Here is a 17751-nt window from a genome sequence, read left to right on the forward strand (position 1 = left end):
AGGTGTCTCATGTGGGGCATCACTGACTGTTGGCTCCAGAGCAGTTGCAGGGGTTTGGTGATGGGCTGAGGGCATCCTTTGGGTCATTTGGGTTTGTGCTCAGGACATCCCTCATCATTTATTGATGTGCTGTGGCCATCCCTCACAGCTGGTGATGTGCTGAGAGCATCTGTCATCTCTTGGTGCTGTGCTGTGGCTCTGCAGGGTGAGGGAGGTGTGGGTGATGCCACTGGTGATCTGCTGCCACATTTCTTCTTCTCTCCAGGCCACGTTTCTGATCCTTTCTCATGTGTTGGCCAAATGAGATGTCAAGTGAGTTGGTCATGGCTGTGGCCAGGGCTGGGGGTCTCTCCTGAGATCACAAAACCACGGAGCAATAAAAACTGAGCTATTTTAGAGCAGAGCCACCACTCCCTGGGCAGAAACCCAAGCGTTTCAGGGCTGTCTCAAGTTGCTCTTGGTGCCACCACCGAGGCCACCAAACCCCCTGGGAGCTGCAGCAAAAGGGCTGTGCCTGTGTTTTGTTGATGGGTTTTAATATTTCTGTTGTGGTTATTACTTCCACTACTACTATTTAAGGAGAGGCTTTGAAAGCTGAGGAGAAGGAAGTGCCATCTGCAGCGTTTGGCCCAGTGACAAATGATGCTCCACGTTGGAGTTCCTCGGATATTTTGGAGAGTGAGCAGCAGAGAAGGGAAGGGAAGTGGTTGCCATTGCCTTCTTTCAAGTGTTTTTGCACAGAGAGGTCTCTTTTCTGCCAGTGGAAGGTCAGTGTGAGGGAAGCAAAGCAGGTGTGCTTGGAAGTGGGGATGTGGAAGAGGTTTCTGCTGTTGGACAGCCCTGTGTTCATCCCAAAACGTGCTGGGAGGGACCTGTCCTTGTCTTTATGGGGAGAGGCCAAAGGTAGCACAGAATCACAGGATCATGGAATTGTTCAGGTTGGAAAAGTCCTCTGAGATCCTCCAGTCCAACCATCCCCCAGCCCTGCCAAGGCCACCACTGCCCCCTGTCCCCAGGTGCCACATCCACAGGGCTTTTAAATCCCTCCAGGGATGGGGACTCCACCCCTGCCCTGGGCAGCTGTGCCAGGGCTGGACAACCCTTTCCAGGAAGAAATTTTCCCTAATATCCAACCTGACCCTTCCCTGGCACAATTAGAGGCTGTTTCCTCATGCATAGAATTCATGCTCTGCTTTTCCCTGGGATCTGGTCACCTTTGACCCAGGCCAGGAGACCTTCAGTTCACTTGGAAGTCTCACTTTCAGGGAAGGATCCCATTTTCTCCCCCAGCTCCATGGTGCTGTGCATCCAGTGATGGCCTTTTCCATAGCCACACTCATTTCTTTGTGACACTCCAGCACCCAGCACAAAGCCTGACCCCAGTCCAGGGGGTCAGTCCCAGTTTGCTCTTCCCTCTCCCAGAGAGTTCCACTGGTGGCCTCTCTCCATCACTTCCCCCACCTCTCCCTCCACGACCTGCAGGTCACAGGGATGTGACTCCCTCTAATTCCAGGCTGGGGCTGGAGCAGCTCTGTGCTGGAGCCACATCCCAAGGGATGTCAGAGCTGCTCCTGGGGGGGAAAATGGCAAAACCCCCCTGTTTGTTTCCGTGATTTCCTGACTGATTTCTCCCTCTCCCAGCTCTCATCCCAGCGTGTTCCCAAGGGGAAGACTGACACATTTTTACCATTCCCCAGCAGTTTGTTGTGCTCCATCCCAGGAGCCAGGGACGATTCATCTCCAGTGTCTCATCTGCCCTTCAGAGCAGACGTTTATTTGTGTAACAGCAGGAAAGGCCTCGCAGGGTTGTTTGTGTGATGTTACAAGGGCTCCTGTAAATATTTCAGTTATAAACCAAATAATTAAGCCTTTTTGCTGTGATTCAAGTTGATACTGAACTCGTGAAAGCTGCGAACTCATGAAAGCAAGAACATTTGTGTCCCTGGTTCCATCCCAGGGGAGCAGGGATGGGCTGGGACAGGAGCAGGCCAAGGTTTGGGTGCTGGATCTGTTCCTTTTGCTGCCCCAGGGTGGGATGTTGACATGCAGGAGTCCTGTGTGATCCCAGGATTGTCACCCTAAGGATGCTGAGTGGCTCCCATGGGCTCAAGGACCCTCTGACTGTACCAAGGCAAGAGCTGAGGGTTCCAGAGGCAAAATCTTTGCTTGGGGTTGAGGTTGGGGTCTGTAAAACGTAGCAGTGCAGAACTTTGGGGGCAGATAGTCCCCCCCTGCTCATCACATGGGGGTTGGACCAGATCACCAGAGCAGCTGTGACTGCCCCCAGATCTCTGGAAGTGACCAAGGCCAGGTTGGACAGGGCTTGGAGCAACCTGGGATAGTGGAAGGTGTCCCTGCTCATGGCAGGGGTGGGACTGGTTGGGCTTTAAGGTCCCTTCCCACCCAAACCATTCTGGGATTCCATGATTCTATAAGCTGAGGGTGATTAATCTGGGAATCACAAGGTCTGGAGATACCAATACATGGCCATGGAGAATGTGATTGTTGCATGGACAGGTCAGAACACACCCAGTGGTGCTGGAGCCAGGGTATGACCTGTTCTTGTCTGAGAAGTGTTGTCCTTTCAAAGGACAGGTTGAGCTTTAAGGTCCCTTCCAACCCAAACCTTTCCATGGTTCTATGATTATACTCTGACCTGCTCCATTCCCTCCTTATCTTTAACCCTTTGGACATTTGACAGGTTTTGCTGCTCCATTTTCCCAGTTCCAAGCAGCTGCTCTCTCAGCTGCCTCTTAGATGGTGATTTCAGTGTGGTTGAGATACTTGACCTTTTTATCTCCAGGTTCCAACTTCCCCTCAAACGTGGCTGCTCAACCCCTTTCCTTTCCCAGCTGGTTGTTCCATGTTAATCCAAGTTTTCCCAGAGCTGTGAATCCATGATCTCCCTTTCATCAATACCAAAAGCTGGCTGGACATTTGGGCTCAGCCTCCGAGGCATCCTGGTCCCCTCTGTGTGTCCATCCATCCATCCCTCCCTCCATCCACCCACCCAAAAGGGGCAGCAGCAGTGCCATGACCCATCCTTGGCCCTGGGAAACCTGCTCCCAGCTGACTCCTCTACCAACCAAAATTAGCAGCAGCTCTTCCACCGTTAAATATTTCAGGATGTTCCGGGAGAAGCGGCGGCTCCTGGAGGGGGAGGGCAGGGCAGGAGCTGCTTCTGTGCCTTTAAAAACCTGTCCTCCCTTATTTTTATTTATTTTGAATCCTTCCTGTCCCCGTGGTGGCAGCAGCTCTCTGAAGAGAAAGCTGGCAGATGGGTGCCCGGGGAGGGGGGAGTTGGCACCCCCGGCTCTGGATTCCGGGAACATTCCTCCCCTCTGGAGGGAATATCTCCTCCTTCCCCACTCTGTGTTTCTGGCAGCAGCTCCCAGGGATGGAGGAGATCCCGGGGTGGCTCCTGATTTTCTGGCTGTCCTCCCACGTGATTCCCAGAGGATGCTGAGGTGGGAAGGGAGTTTATCTCCTCTGTGCTCCATAAGCAGCAGGAGCAGCCCTGCCCTGCTGTGACCCCTCCAGCAAAGCAGGTTACGAGACACTTGTTCCCTCACTTTAATGATTAAAGCTAAAGCTTAATAGGAGAGAAGCAAGGAGCTGAAATATTTATTTGCTGGCTCCTGGCCGGCCAGAAAAAACCTCTTTTCCAGCCCTGGAGTCCTGCTGCTTTCTCCTGCCCCGTGTATTATGTAAGAAGCTTTTTAATAATATACATTCAGACATATGGCCCCTCAGATTTAGTATGCAAATGCAATATGCTTAACTAAAAATAGCAGATATGCTTAATGTAGTTTGTTATAACACCTTCTGTTCCTCGGTGAGTAATGGATCAGAGCTGGGGAGGGAGGGAGCAGGAGAAATCTCCACTCCAGACTTGTCTTTGTGGTCCAGGAGCTTGGTCATGTCCCATCTCCTGCCTCTTCCATCCCCAAGACCTGGGGATTAAGTGGAAGAGACCCAAATAAATGCTTGGTGGGAGATTTAAGTGTTGAGTTGCTGTGGGGAAGCTTCGGGGCCCAGCCTGGTGTAGGTGTTGCTTTACATCCAGGAGTGTTAGTTTGTGGTTTGGGGTTTGTATCCTGTCTGTATTATCCCAGTTTTTACACTGGAGGAATCATAGAATCGTGGAATGGTTTGGGTTGGAAGGGACCTTCAAGCCCATCTCATTCCACTCCCTGCCATGGGCAGGGACACCTTCCACCAGCCCAGGGTGCTCCAAGCCCCTCCAACCTGGCCTTGGACACTCAGTGGTTGAATTCCAGTGGTGCCAAATGAACCTGTGCTGGCAAAAGGCATTTTTCCTTCTCCTTTCTCTTTGTACCGTTCCCTTCTTGCTGAAGCAAAGAAATAACAAATGAGGTGTCATTTTGTGGTGCCAGTTGGGTGACATCAGTGCTCCCCTCCCCTTGGGGAGGGAGCTGAGGGGGGGAAGGAGCTCTCCCTGCTCCTGCTGCAGCCCCCAGAGCTGGGCTGTCTGTCTGTGCTTTTCAGATAAGAGGACTCGAGGTTTCCAAAGTATCCTTTCATTAAAAAAAAAAGAGAAAAAGGGAAAAAGGAACCCTCTGAAACAGTCTGACTGTATCCCAGGAGATAAAGGGGAAGGATTGATTCTCCACTGCCTCGCTTGTCTTCGGCACAAGCTGGTGGCCTTTCCTGCTGACAGCTCTTTGAGGGCTGGGGCTTTTGAGTTTGTTTTCCCAAAATAAATCTTTAACCTCTCACACCAACGTGACTTGCTGCAGTGGAGTTTGTCCCACAGGGCTTTTGTGCTGCTCTTCATCCACTCTCCACCCCCACCAAAGCCTCCTGCAGCCTCGAGGAGTCCCTGATGTGCTGGAGCCACATCTCCGTGCTTGTCCAGCCTTGGGCAACCTCATTCAGGTGACCTTGTCCTTGGATAATGTTTGGGATATCTCCCATCATTTCCCACCTCCAAGAGAGAGGAGCTGGTCCAGCAGGAACCTGTTCCCTGCCCTCATTTTGCCCACTCTGATTGTTCCAAGGACCAGTGGAACATGAAGCCCCTGTTGCTGGTTGTGCCTTAAAGCAGCAAGGTTTGAATTCCCAGCCGTGGGGAAGGGTTTGGGGAGAGAGAGGCTGGCTACCTGGATTGTTTCCTTGCCTGAATTTCCCACTGGGTCTCAGGTGTGTTTATCTGGTCCTGTTGTAGCTGTTTGAGGAGATGAAGGAGTTGCTTTGACTCAGTGGAGGGAAATCACAACACCTCGGATGTGACTCCTCTCGCTGTAGCATCTCCCTGGGATGGGGTGAATCTCTCAGGAGAAGCCTGGAAGGAAATTTAAGTGTCCAGAGCTGGGCACAGGCCTTGCCTGGAGCCTGTGTTGGTGCTGTCAGCAGCAGGGAGCCCTCCAGGGGCAGCAGGGACCCCAGGGCTGTCCCCACAGCACCCACGAGAGCCTGGCAAGGAGAGGAAACAACATTCCTTGGTGCACTCAGAGGTTGGAAAGGGGAACAGCTTGGAGGTGCTGTCCTGCCTTTGGGGTCCCAGCACAAAGGGGACATGGGTGAGGGACCTGTCCTCAGGATTCAGGGGCTGGGTGGTCTCTGTATAACCTTTGGATTATAGGATTTTCCATCTTGTCACAGCCACCCCAAATGCCACTCACACCTGCTGGAAAGCCACCAGGAGCTTTCCCCCTCTTCTGCAAGGGGGACTCTTCTCCAACATCAACTTGTCCCCATTCCCTTGGGCCAGCAGCGGCCCTGCCATGTGCTCAGGACCAGCTGGACCCTCTGGAGCTTGGCCAGATGGACGAGACTGTGACAGGATCCCTGCTCCCCTGGCCACCCTCTCGTGGGGACTTTGGTGTGTTTGATTTATTGTCGTGGGATCATTAAGGCTGGAAAAGCCCTCTAAGATCATCAGGTCTGACTTCTAATTCAGCACCACCCTGTTCACCACTAAACCCTGTCCTCAGCTCCCACCTCTGCACTGTGTTCTCAGAAGTGTTCTCAGCACTTCCAGGAACAGTGACTCCACTGCCCTGGGTGTCCTGTTCCAGGGTTTGACAACCCTTTCAGTGGAGAAATTTTCCCTGATATCCAACCTGACCCTCCCCTGGCACAGCTGGAGACCATTCCCTCTCCTCCTGTCCCTTGTTCCCTGGGAGCAGAGCCCGACCCCCCCCAGCTCCCCCCTCCTGTCAGGGGGAGAGCGAGAAGATTCCCCCTGAGCCACCTTTTTCCAGGCTAAATTTGTTCCCTAAAATACAAGTGAGCAGCTGGGCTGGGCTCACACACCCCCTGCACAGCCCCACTGGGACTCCCATTCCTGCTGCATCCAAGTGGGACACACCACCTTTTCCCTGGCAGCTGCCAGAGCCGGGGTGGACATCTCCTCTCCATCCCTGGGGAAACTCCAGTGGCAGACACCTCATTTCCATCCCTGGGGAAATTCTGGTGGCAGACACCTCATTTTCATCCACAGGGGAATTCCTTGTCTCTGGCTGCTCCCAGAGCACAGCCTGGGAACAGCAGCACCCACAGGACAAATCTGGAGCGACTGGTTTCCAACTGGGAAAGCTGCAGGGATCCTCAGCTGGGATCCGACCTCCCAAAGCCCCTTGGGAACAGTCTCATTTCAGCTTCCCTTCACCCTGTTACCAGACCACTTTAAGTGAAGTAAAACACACCCTTCCCATGGGAATGAGAGCACACACAGGGGAGTGAAGCTGGTTTTGCTGGTGTGTTGAACTGGTTTCTTCCTAACTCCCCGTTTAGCCTTGCAGGTCCTGCTTTCTCCCAGCTATGTTTCCATGGCAATTTGATTTTTTTTCTTCTTTCCCCCATCTGTAAATCTTCATCTCGGAAAAATGTGACTGTTAGGGGTTTGTTTTAAGATTTCTGCATGGATACAGTGGGGTTGAAGGAGCAGGTGAGTCCTCCCCCCAGGCCTGGGACCACGAGGCACATCCTCTGCTCCCTGCAGGTCCTGGCTGCTCACTGGTGTGATGAGCCCAGCGTGCTCAGGGGGTGCTGAGCTCCAGGCACAGGCCCTGGGGGGTTGTCTGAGGACACACAGTCAGGATCCCACATGCTGGGCTGGATGGGAGGGATTTTGGGATTCCCTGGGTCGGTGGGAACAGGGAGGTTTGCACAACTCAGCTCGGGGTGCTCAACCCTATCCCAGGAATTCCAGCCCTCCCTGGGGGGCTGGTGGGGGAAGTGGGGGAGCTCTGGCTCTGCTGCTGTTGTTTCCATGACAATCCTGAGCCAAGGATGCTGTAAAACCAGAGATGAACCTCCACATCTCCCTGTGCTGCCACGGCAACCCCCCATTCCCAGGGCCTTCCTTCCCGAGGGAGACAAGGAACAGCGGCCTCAACAGACCCTTCCTGGGTGTGATGGAGCTGGCACAGGGATGAACATCTGTGTTTCCCTCCAGATGTGGCACTTGGTGCTGCCTGAGCCCCTGGAGGGCACTGTCTGTCCCCTGGCTGGGCACCTTGGAGGGGTTGGGTGCCCTTTGCAGGGTGTGCAAGAGGCCTCAATGACTCTCCCAGCCCAGTGAGTCAAGTAGGACTTTGCTCCCATTTTACAGGTGGGGAAACTGAGGCCAAGGACAACAAGAGTGGGCAGACCCCAAACTTCCCAGCTCTTTGCAGGAGAAGGTTCATTACCCATAATAAACCTTCAGGCCACCTTCTGACCCAGTCACAACCTGAATCAGCAGAGAAAATACCATCTCCCTTACTCAGGTGGAGCCATGTGGCACCTGCTTTGCCTTTTTCCAAGCAGGACCATCTTCCATGGAGCTGCCAGTGCTGCCAGCAGAGCTGGGGGGAGACAACTCCAGCCAGAAACAACCCATGACTCAGGTTGGATCTTCATTTCCCAATAAATGAGTGCCAAGAACAGCTTCAGATTGTTAATTGCCAGGGAGAAGTGGATCCTTTTGGACATAACAAGGCAGGGGGAGAGGGAAGCTCTGTGCCCTTGGCAGCACTTGTGATTTTAATTGCAGCTTCTTGCATGTTCACAGATGAACTTTGTCCCCTGCACCCGAGTGCACAGTCAGCTGGAGCTTTGTTAAGATTTTTCAAGGGATGCTCCAAGCAGAAAACCCTGACAAAAGTCATGGAAAAGCCACCAGGAATAGAAAGCTGAGCTTTCTGCACCGTATAATGCTCTGCAGCCAGTTTGAAGCAGATGCTGGATTAATCCCCAATTTAATTAACGCTGCTCTAATCCTTCAGTTGAAAAGAGCAGCTCGGGATTTGTTGGGAAATGCTGCCCTGTGCACAGTAATGGGGGTTAATGTATTGAAAAATGCAGCCATCGAGGAGCTTTTGCTCTGTTCCCAACCTGGGACAGACTGAAAACTGAATTTACAGGCTCTGAGGAGTGGGACTGGACGTGAATGAAGGTCTGTGGTTGGGGCTTCCCACCGTGACAAAATCAGGTTAAAAACTCTAAAGGTACAAACCAGCCCCCAGTGATTGGGATTTATTTTTAGTTTCTCTGCCATCTGAGCCAATCAAAGGGTTCTCAGGGTTATTTTTGATGGGTGATTACAAGAAATGGGCTGAAGGAAAGAGCAGTGGCGGCGTGGGCTGGTGCTCAGCCCCAGGGCTCCAGGAGGAGCCATTCAAAACGATGCTAAAACTGTCAAAATTAGCAAAACCGTGCCTGGCACGTGTCCCCAGGGACATTCTCACCCCTGGTTGCACCTCTCCAGGCTCAGGATGACAGGCAGGGTTTGCCCCTGAGCCTTTTTGGGGTTTGCTCTGCACAGGGATATTTATTTAGGAGCTAAAGACACCCAAATCAGATTTTCTTGTGCTTCTGGGTCCCGTGAGACCTTCCTTTTCTTACACTTGCAGCAAATATTTCACCCCCACTAATGCTCCTCAGGCCCAGGTCAGAGCTTGGAAACATTTCTGGTGCATCTCATGAGTCCTGATCTGGGCAGATTTCATCAGAGGGGGTCAGAGTTGGGCTTTTAATTTTTCTCTCTTAGTGGAAAACAGCTATTTTGTAGAAAATGAATTTTTTAGGGGAAGTAACAGTTTTTCAAAGCCGGTTTCATGTTTATGGTTTCATCCTCTCCTGTGTGTCATGCAGGAAAAACAATGAATTCTGCCTGGGTTTTGGTAGCTCTTCTAAAAAAAAAAAAAAGCTGTTTGTTTTGTTCTCCTTGTTATGATCACTGATGAAAACTAATAACTGTGTGTGTTTTAAACCCAGAGTTTCTTCTGTGGTGTAGAAAACGCCTTCCCCTCCCCTTCCACGGGTGCAACTGGCTCCATGCCAGGATTTCCTGTTTAAAATCACAAACCCTGTGGCTTTTAAGCCTCTTCTGGATCCCTGCAGGTTGTAATTTTGTTTGGTTGAGATGGATTTACAGGGTTGGCTGAGATGGATTTACCCATGGATGGACCTGGACACACGGTCCAGGTCGTGGGGAATGTGGGGAATTCATGGACTGAAGTCAGAGATGAACAGACCCAGGGCAGGTGCAGAAATGGGCAGAACAGGCTTGGATGGAAAACATTTCTCCCAAACAATTCCCATTGCCCAACAAATGAGAGTAAATTGGAGCTTTCACGTCCCACTTGCCAGGTAATTACTGAGGGGACCATATGGAATCTCCTCCTGAGTGCTGGAAGTGGATCAACACCAGGATAGGATGGGTGGGAGTGAGGAATAAGAGGATTGGAATTGAAATTGGGCGAGCTGGGGGTGCTTGGGAGAGGGTTTGAGCCCATTGTGGTCTGTGCTCACCTGGGGCTTGGGCAGCTGCAGAGCCCAGGGAGATGTTGAGCAAAGATGAGGTTGGATGGGGATGTTCTGCATCCCCAAAGATTTTGGGGGAAGCTGGCCTGGACCCTCAGGGCAGGGGTGTTTTGGAGGGGCAGCACTGGGAGGGGTTGGCAGGGAGGAAACCCCCAAAAGGGACCTTCCTGGGGGGCAAACGCAGGGTCAGAGAGTGAGGGAGCTTGGGGGGGATATTGGGAAGGAATTTGGGGCTGGGAGGGTGGGGAGGCCCTGGCACAGGTTGCCCAGAGAAGCTGTGGCTGCCCCTGGATCCCTGCAAGTGTCCAAGGCCAGGTTGGATAAATTTGGCACAACCTGGGCTGGTGGAAGGTGTCCCTGCCCGTGGCAGGGGTTGGGAATGAGATGATCTTTGAGGTCCTTTCCAACCCAAACCATCCTGTGCTTCTGTGATCCTGTGAGGAAGATTCTCTTGGGAGAAGGCAGCAGATCCCTTTGCTGCCTGACTGAGGCAGCAGAGTGACATCCTCTCGAGTGAGGAGTTCCTGAGATCTGGAAGCCTCATGTCATCCAGTACCACCTTGTTCTCCCCTCTATCATCCCATGGCCTGGTGTCTTCTGCTCTTGTGTCCTGCCTGTCTTTGCAGCAGCTCCGTGGCTGTGGTTCCTTGGTGCCAGTTTGTACCAGGCCTATTTAGGATTTCATACAGTGCTGTTAAAAATTGAAATGAAAATAGTAGCAAAACACTAAGGAATAGTAAGAAAGTAAAGAATGATTCATCTTTAAACACAAGCTCTTTAGATGTGGAGGTGGCATTGCTGGCCACCAGCATGGATTCACAGAGTGGGTAACTCGGATTTTAGGCCAAATTATGCATTGTTAACAACTTTCTTTGCAGATCAGCCCCCCTTCCTTAGTCCCATGTGTTCCCTCAGGTTTGTTGGGATGTCAGTCCGTAGCAGCAGCACTAAAAGGAGAAGGGTTACATGTCCCAGCTCTGCCTGTGTGGTCAGAGGAGCCCAAAGTGCTGATTTGCATCCCATTAATTCTGCTTCAGAAAGTCTCTTTTGAGCTGGTTTTAGCTCTAGTGGAAGAGGGGGACTGACTGGAGTCACTGGTCAGTGTAGATTTGGGATGTGGAAACCTCCCCTCACCTGGAACTCTGATGTGTCTGAGCCCAAGTGCTGCCAAGGCTTTGTCCAGCTTGGAGCAACTGCAACTCCTTTGGATTTAGCACATTTTGGAGGTTATTTAATGACCTGCATTATCAGGCTGTGTCAGGGCTGAGGCAGCAGAGACAGGTTGCACCCATGCTCTCAGCACTGGAGACTTTCTGGAGAGCAGGAATGTCTCTGTTTGGGGGGAGGAGGAGTTTATTTGGTTTAGTGATACTGGAATATGTTCCATAACCAAATACCAGCACAAAATGAGATGCCACCTCCTGTTTCCTCTAGGAAATTCAGACCAAGCTGGTGATTCAGACCAAGCTGGATCACCCTGAGTGTTCAGGGAACATGAGCCCTTGGGATAAGCAGCGTGTAAGGACCAGGAGCCTGGAGATGTTCTTGGTCCCAGCTGGCAGCAGAGGTGATTTGGGCTCAGGCCCAGGTGTGCTCTGCTCACAGCAAACCCTGCTGCTGCCTTTCCTTCCTCCATGCCCAGAAGTCTGATGATCCAGGTGAAGCATTCCCAGCTGCTCATCTGCTGCTCTGGAGCATCCTGGATTTACCAGATACCATTTTCCATGCAGGTGGACACTGTCCCACCCACCACAGCCCGTTAACCTCCCCCTTCTTCTTCTTTTTCCAGAGGAGACGACGTTCGAGGCTGGAGTCAAAGTCCAGATCCACAGCCAGTCCGAGCCACCCTTCGTCCAGGAGCTGGGCTTTGGGGTGGCCCCTGGATTCCAGACCTTTGTGGCCACCCAGGAGCAAAGGGTAAGTCCTGAATTTCATTTCCACGCCAACATCCTTGCGGTGGTTCCACACGAGAGGTTGTTCCTGTGCACCGATGCCCTTTGAGAGGCGTCTTCAGCACAAACAGCTGTTTTTGTGCTTTGCCTCCAAAACTGGTTGGGAGGAGAGCAGCTTTTCCAGCATTACTTGCAGTGCTTTGCCCACAATCCCTGTCATTTGAGCCCCAGAAGGGCCCTCACCCCCTGTAATTTCCCACAGCCGTGGCAGCCGCTCCGTGCGTTGGGTCCCGTCCAACCCGCCGAGCTCTTTGCCAAAAAACTCTCACACCACAGGGATGTCAAAAGAGAAAAGAGGAGAGTGTTTCCTGACGTGGAGCAGCGGGAAACCCTTTCAGGTGACATGGAAATAGCCCCGTTATTTATGATCAGCTGTGCTGGGATGCTCAGGATGCATCTCCCTCCCTGAGCCCCGGCAGTGACACGTCAGCGTGGCGGCGATGGATGTGATGTGACGTGGCAGCATTAAGCCCAAATCCTCATTAGGCATATGGGAAGCTGGCCAGTGGAATAGGTTTTCCCCCCAGTGCTTTCATTCCAGCCCCCCTGCCTCATTGCCTCTCTCGTTTTCCTCCCTGCTGCTCCTGCATCCGCCCTCAAATGAGATGTAAATCAAGCGCAGGGGAGCGAACACGAGCTGTTGGAGGGTTTGCTCTGATTAAACCTCCGTGGGGATCAGGGCTGCAGTTGTTCACTCCAGCTCAGAGCAAGGCAAGGTGCAGGTGAACCACGAGATTTATCATTCAGGCCTCTCTCCATGGCCACCAGGTCCCAGGACACAGCTGGAGATGCAGCTCTACTCCCCTTCCTTACGACTCACTTGTGTGTCATCATCCAGGAGATCAGGGTGGTTTGGGCTCCAGGTGGGCGAGTGCCAGGTGGAAACTTCTCAATTAAAGCTGAGAGCTGTGGATTTGTAGATCTGGTGGGAAGTCTGGAGGAAAGGAGCAGCTTTATTACCACTCAGGGCTCTGTTTGGGAGTGTAACACCCGAGTAACAGCAAGGCAAAGGGTTCTTTGGGGGCTGAGGCAGCAGCTGCTGGAGGCCAAAGCAGAAATGGGTTGGAAAACCCAGTGTGGGCATTTTTCCCAGCCATTCCCTTGGCACAATCCCTTCCATGCATCCCCAGGGTCCTCACCTGGCTCCAGAGGGGGAGCTGCCCCGGGGCACCCAGCAGCCTTTGGCATTGCTTCCGTGGGGCAAACTGTGAGGCAAAGGACCTGGAAGGGTGGAATAATGATTAATTAGCAGCAGAACTGCTGACAGGAATTACCAGGCAGGGAATGCCTTATCCATCTCCTCTGGCATCTTGGTCACCTCCCAGAGCAGCCAGGGAATGAGTGAGCTGGGTCATCCCTGTGCCTGGAGGTGCTGTGGGTGTACTCAGTGCAGAGTGGGGGGTTCTGGATACAGCCCTGGCATTAGGGGCCAGATAAAATTCCCTAAATTCCCTAAAACTGCCAGGTGTAGCTCTTCCCACACCAGAACCTGGCAGGCACTGGGTTACCCCAGGGGTGACAAATGAGTCAACAAAGGTGAGGGAGGAAGTCACTGTTGGAGCAGAGAATTCCACTGGGATCTTGCATTTCCTTCCTCAGCATGAGAGTGTTTTTCAGCTGTAAAAAACAGCTCCAGCAGAAGCAGCAGCCCCTCAGTGAGACCCTTTAGCTCTGGAGAGAGGCCAGCAGGGGAGATGCCAAGGCTGGTGATGGATGAGGGCACTGCCCATCAGCACACAGGGCTGGGCAGGGGGGTTGTGGTGCTGGGCAATCTCCTGATGCTCAGAGAGTTTTGGCAGCAGCTCCTCGAGTCAAACCCACCTGGCAGTTCTAGCAGTAATTGGAAAGATTTGTCTTCCTTAAACACCCCGGTTTCAGCAGGATTTGGGAGTGTGGCTGGGAGCTGGAGCCTGCAGGAAGGATCTCAAGGACTTTGTGTTGAGAGAGAAATAAGGTAAATGCTGGAGGCTTTAAGACAGCTGCTGTAAATCTTCCCCACCCCATTGCCAGCATGGAACTATTCTGTTATTTCTGCTAAAAAATTAGAATTCTTATCAGGAGGACAGAACCTGAGAGGGGAAAAAAAACCATCCCTCCCCAAATCCCTTCTTCCAGGCAGGGGGGATGTAGAAGAAAACAAGAAAAACAATTTAGAGGGACTTTTAGCTCGAGTGTGTCCCTTCTTCTGCAGGTTTTGCCAGAGTTTTGATGCTGGGAGAGGGAAGGGCACATTCCTGCTTGGAGTCAGGGGTTCTGGAACTGATTTAATTGTACTGAGGGCTCCAAAGCCTTTCCCCAGGAGAGCTGGAGGGATCTTCATATTCAGCTCCCCAGGCATTGCTGCCTACCCTAATCCCTCCTCTCCATAAAGTCATTTTTTAACCTAATTACAACCATTACAATGTAAACTATCTCCTCTAATTACCCCTCAGGGCAATCACCCACCTTCTGAGGCTCTCAGTGCACATCTTTTATTCAAACCCCTGATTTAGTCTGTTTTTCCCCTCTAAATCTCAACACCTGGGACAGGCTGCTCCTTCAATAAGCCAGAGCAAAAGATGGAAAAGCCCAGGAACCTCACCCTGGGGACCAAGTCCAGCCAGTTATTGGGGTCCTAAAACGTGTCTTTTACGCCGTGAAACATAAAAGAAATGATCCTCCAGCTGGAAAAGAACAGAAATAAAGATAAAGAGAAGGTCGTTTCCCATCTCCCAGCTCAGAGGAGCCTCTGTTAGTTATAAGCACTATTTCCAGCAATAAAATATAGGTGTGGATTGGGGCAGACTTGATGTGGGAGCTGTGTCAGACAGACTTTAAGGTGCAGGGGGTTGTTCAGGGCTGGGTTAGAGGTTCATGGCTTTATTTCTGACTATTTCTCAAATCTACCCTTTGGATCCCCATCCCAGGCTGGAAATAAGAGTCTTTTCTGGGCTTTGCTTCCTGATTTCCTGCCTTTCCAGGTGTGCAGCTGCTTAGCACCAAGCAAGGGCTTTGCATCTTGGTCCCAGGGTGATAAATCCTGGCTCTTTATACCCAGAGCTTTCCCAAAGCCCCTTGTCAGAGCCAGCTCTGGGGCTGGGCTGGTGCATGATCCCATTAAATCTCCCTTTAAAATTAGCTGCCAGTCTGAAAAAAAAAAAAAAAAAAAGGAACCAAATCAGCTTTTCTCCTCCTCCTGCAGTGGCTGAGCCCTCTTGATTCCTGCGGAGAGAGGCTTTTTAAGACACATTTCCCAGTTTTTGGGAGCCAGGTCGTTAATGTGGGAATGCTGAGCTGCACTAAGAGCATCCTGAGAGGGGCTTCCCACGTGTCTGGGCTTGGGAGTGCTGAGTCAGCCAAAGCAATCCTGCAAAAAGGCAGTGCCAGCAGGAGGTTTTCTCCACAAAACGTGGTGGTTGGGTTATTTAGGCCAAGCTGTTCGTTTGCTGTGGGCTCGTGGCCGAGGGGAGATGTTTTCTGGCTGTGAGAGAACTGGGATCGTTCAGCCTGGAGAAGAAAAAGGTTTGGGGTGACCTGATTGTGGCTTTCCAGGACCTGAAGAAAGCCTAGGGAAACATGGAAAAAGACTGTTTACAAGGGTATGTAGTGACAGGACAAGGAAGTAGGTTTAGACTGGATATTAGAAAGAAATTATTCACTGGGGAAAGTGAGTCCCTGGCACAGGTTGCCTGGAGAAGCTGTGGCTGCCCCTGGATCCCTGGAAGTGTCCAAGGCCAGGTTGGAGGGGGCTTGGAGCAACCTGGGTTAGTGGAAGGTGTCCCTGCCCATGGCAGGGGGTGGCACTGGATGGTCTTTAAGGTCCCTTCAAACCCAAATCATTCTGGGATTCTCTAAAATCTGACACTAAAGTCTGGGGGGAGCCAGGACTGAGCTCCCTAAATGACTCAGGAGGCAGCACATGATGGATGATCACAATTAAAACAAGAGTGTCTGGATGGAGGAGGGTGGAAAACCTCCTCCCTGGATTAGCCTCCAGGTTGTGGCTGTGTCTGACTGCCAAGGGAAAGGAGCTGGAGTGGTTTCCATGGCTGTGTGAGCCCAGAGCTGCTGGTCTGGGGGGTTCACCCCCTTTCTCCTGGGGTGAGCTGGCCACAGTCCCTGTCTCAGCCATGGTCCCTGCTGTGCCTCAGAGCCAGGGATGCTCCGGGATGCAGGGGCGTGTTTCCATGGCAATTGCTGAGCCTAATGAATGAGGGTTGTTTGCTCATGAATGGGAGCTGTGCAGAAGCTGGCACAGGACATGCTGTGCCCTCACCCTCCAGTCGGGTCCCAAGGGAGGGCAGGATCCCCCAGAGCAGGGCAGTGCCCTTCAGTTCCCACTGCTCCTCACTTTGGAGGGATCCCCCTCAGTTCTCCCTGCTTTCCTGGCTCTTTTGGGCCAGCCTGGTGTTGTAACAACCCTCTCCAGACCTTCTGTTGTGCTTGGGGAGGCTGCAACATCCCCCCATCCCCTGCACCAGGCCACGGCACCAAGGCCTGGATGGACACACTGGAAATTACATTTTTAAGGGCTGATCCCACGGAGAAAAATAAACTCCTGCTGCCTTTGGCTCCCCTTTTCCTGGCTGGTTTTTGCAGCTGCATCTCGGGGGGCATCTCCCAAACCTCTCCCAGAAGGGCTGGGACCAGATAATGGTTCTTCCCCAGGCAGCTGCTCCCGGCCACGCCACAGGCACAGCACATTAAGAGGAGATGAAAAGCACACTGAAAATGGCAATTTCTGCCAACTTGGCAGTAAAAATTTAAGAGGCTTCAATTAAGCAACAGGTTGGAAAGATGGAGCAATATCGTTTAATAGGGCTCTAGTGGGCCTTGGAGACTCATCCCCTCGTAACGCTTGCACGGGACAGAGAGCAGCAGCTACCAGGAACTGCAGCATCCAAAGTGTAATTACAGAGGCAGGAAAATGGGACTCGAGTCTGGCAGTGATGGCTCAGAAGCCCCTGTTTCCACTCAGGGTGTAGGCACTGGGATTGGAAAATGAGGAGCAATTAAATAACTCAATTTCTGTGTTATAAGGGGGTACCAGGGTGGGGAGGCCCCGGCACAGGTTGCCCAGAGAAGCTGTGGCTGCCCCTGGATCCCTGCAAGTGTCCAAGACCACGTTGGACAACCTGGGCTGGTGGAAGGTGTCCCTGCCCATGGCAGGGGGTGGCACTGGATGATCCTCAAGGTTCCTCCCAACCCAGACCATTCCAGGATTCCATGGTTCTGTGATTCTTTGCTTCCTGACCCTTGCTCAGAGCATCTTCTCCTACCTCCTCCTAGGCCCTCCTAGGATGTCTTAAACCTCCTGCTGGAAAAACGTTCACTCTGATTTCTTTCTGTTTCCCTCAATCCCACACTCTGTCCCAGTTGAATCCCTTGAGCATATCATTAAATTCTGAATTAATTCAACAGTGAGAAGCCAGCCAGGCCAGCAGCAGTGGCCAACCCCAGAGACACCTTCATTGCACGAGAGCAGTTTGAAGCAGGTGGAAGAAAACGTTGGGTTTGTAGGGCAGTGGTGGGGTTTTGGTTGGAAAATTGGCATCAGGAGTGAATCAGGGTGTTTGTGAAAGGATACAAAGGAAAATGGGTTTGGAGGGAAGTGATGGGAGGCTGGGAATGGGGCATCTGAATGGGCAGAGATTGGGAAGGGCTCCCTGAGGGAGGAGGTCAGAAGGGACATCAGAGATGGGAGTGAAGGAATGGTTTGGGTGCTCCTGCTCACCCTTCACTGTGGGATGTGGGTAACAGGGCTTATTAAAAAGATGGAAAACTGAGGACAGGAGAAATTCAGAGTCCAACTCCCACTGGGCAGCCTCCAAATTGGGCACCTCTGCAAGAGTTTGCCCAGTGTGGTCCAACAGATACAGCCAAGGGTGTCCAGGAGAATGGGGGCAAACAGCTTTGCTGCCTGTGGATTTGCCAAGGGAGTGACCAGGAGGGAGAGGGCAGAATTTATTGGAACAGGGCAGTGGTGGAGTCACCTCCCCTGGAGGGATTTAACAGCCATGTGGCACTTGGGGACGTGGGTCAGTGG

At 52.2% G+C, this 17751-nt stretch overlaps 1 protein-coding gene across 2 annotated transcripts in view; it reads left to right on the forward strand.

The window, feature by feature from the left end:
* LOC135402934 (acid-sensing ion channel 2) overlaps window positions 1–17751 on the forward strand; it is a 375830-nt gene that overhangs the window by 344070 nt on the left and 14009 nt on the right. For both annotated transcript variants that reach the window (XM_064636492.1, XM_064636494.1), the window contains exon 3: window positions 11564–11691. In XM_064636492.1, coding sequence (XP_064492562.1) covers window positions 11564–11691 — 128 coding nt within the window. The remainder of the gene's footprint in view (window positions 1–11563; window positions 11692–17751) is intronic.

This window comes from Pseudopipra pipra, chromosome 26 (assembly GCF_036250125.1).
Source record: "Pseudopipra pipra isolate bDixPip1 chromosome 26, bDixPip1.hap1, whole genome shotgun sequence".
In the NCBI taxonomy this organism is placed as follows: domain Eukaryota; kingdom Metazoa; phylum Chordata; class Aves; order Passeriformes; family Pipridae; genus Pseudopipra; species Pseudopipra pipra.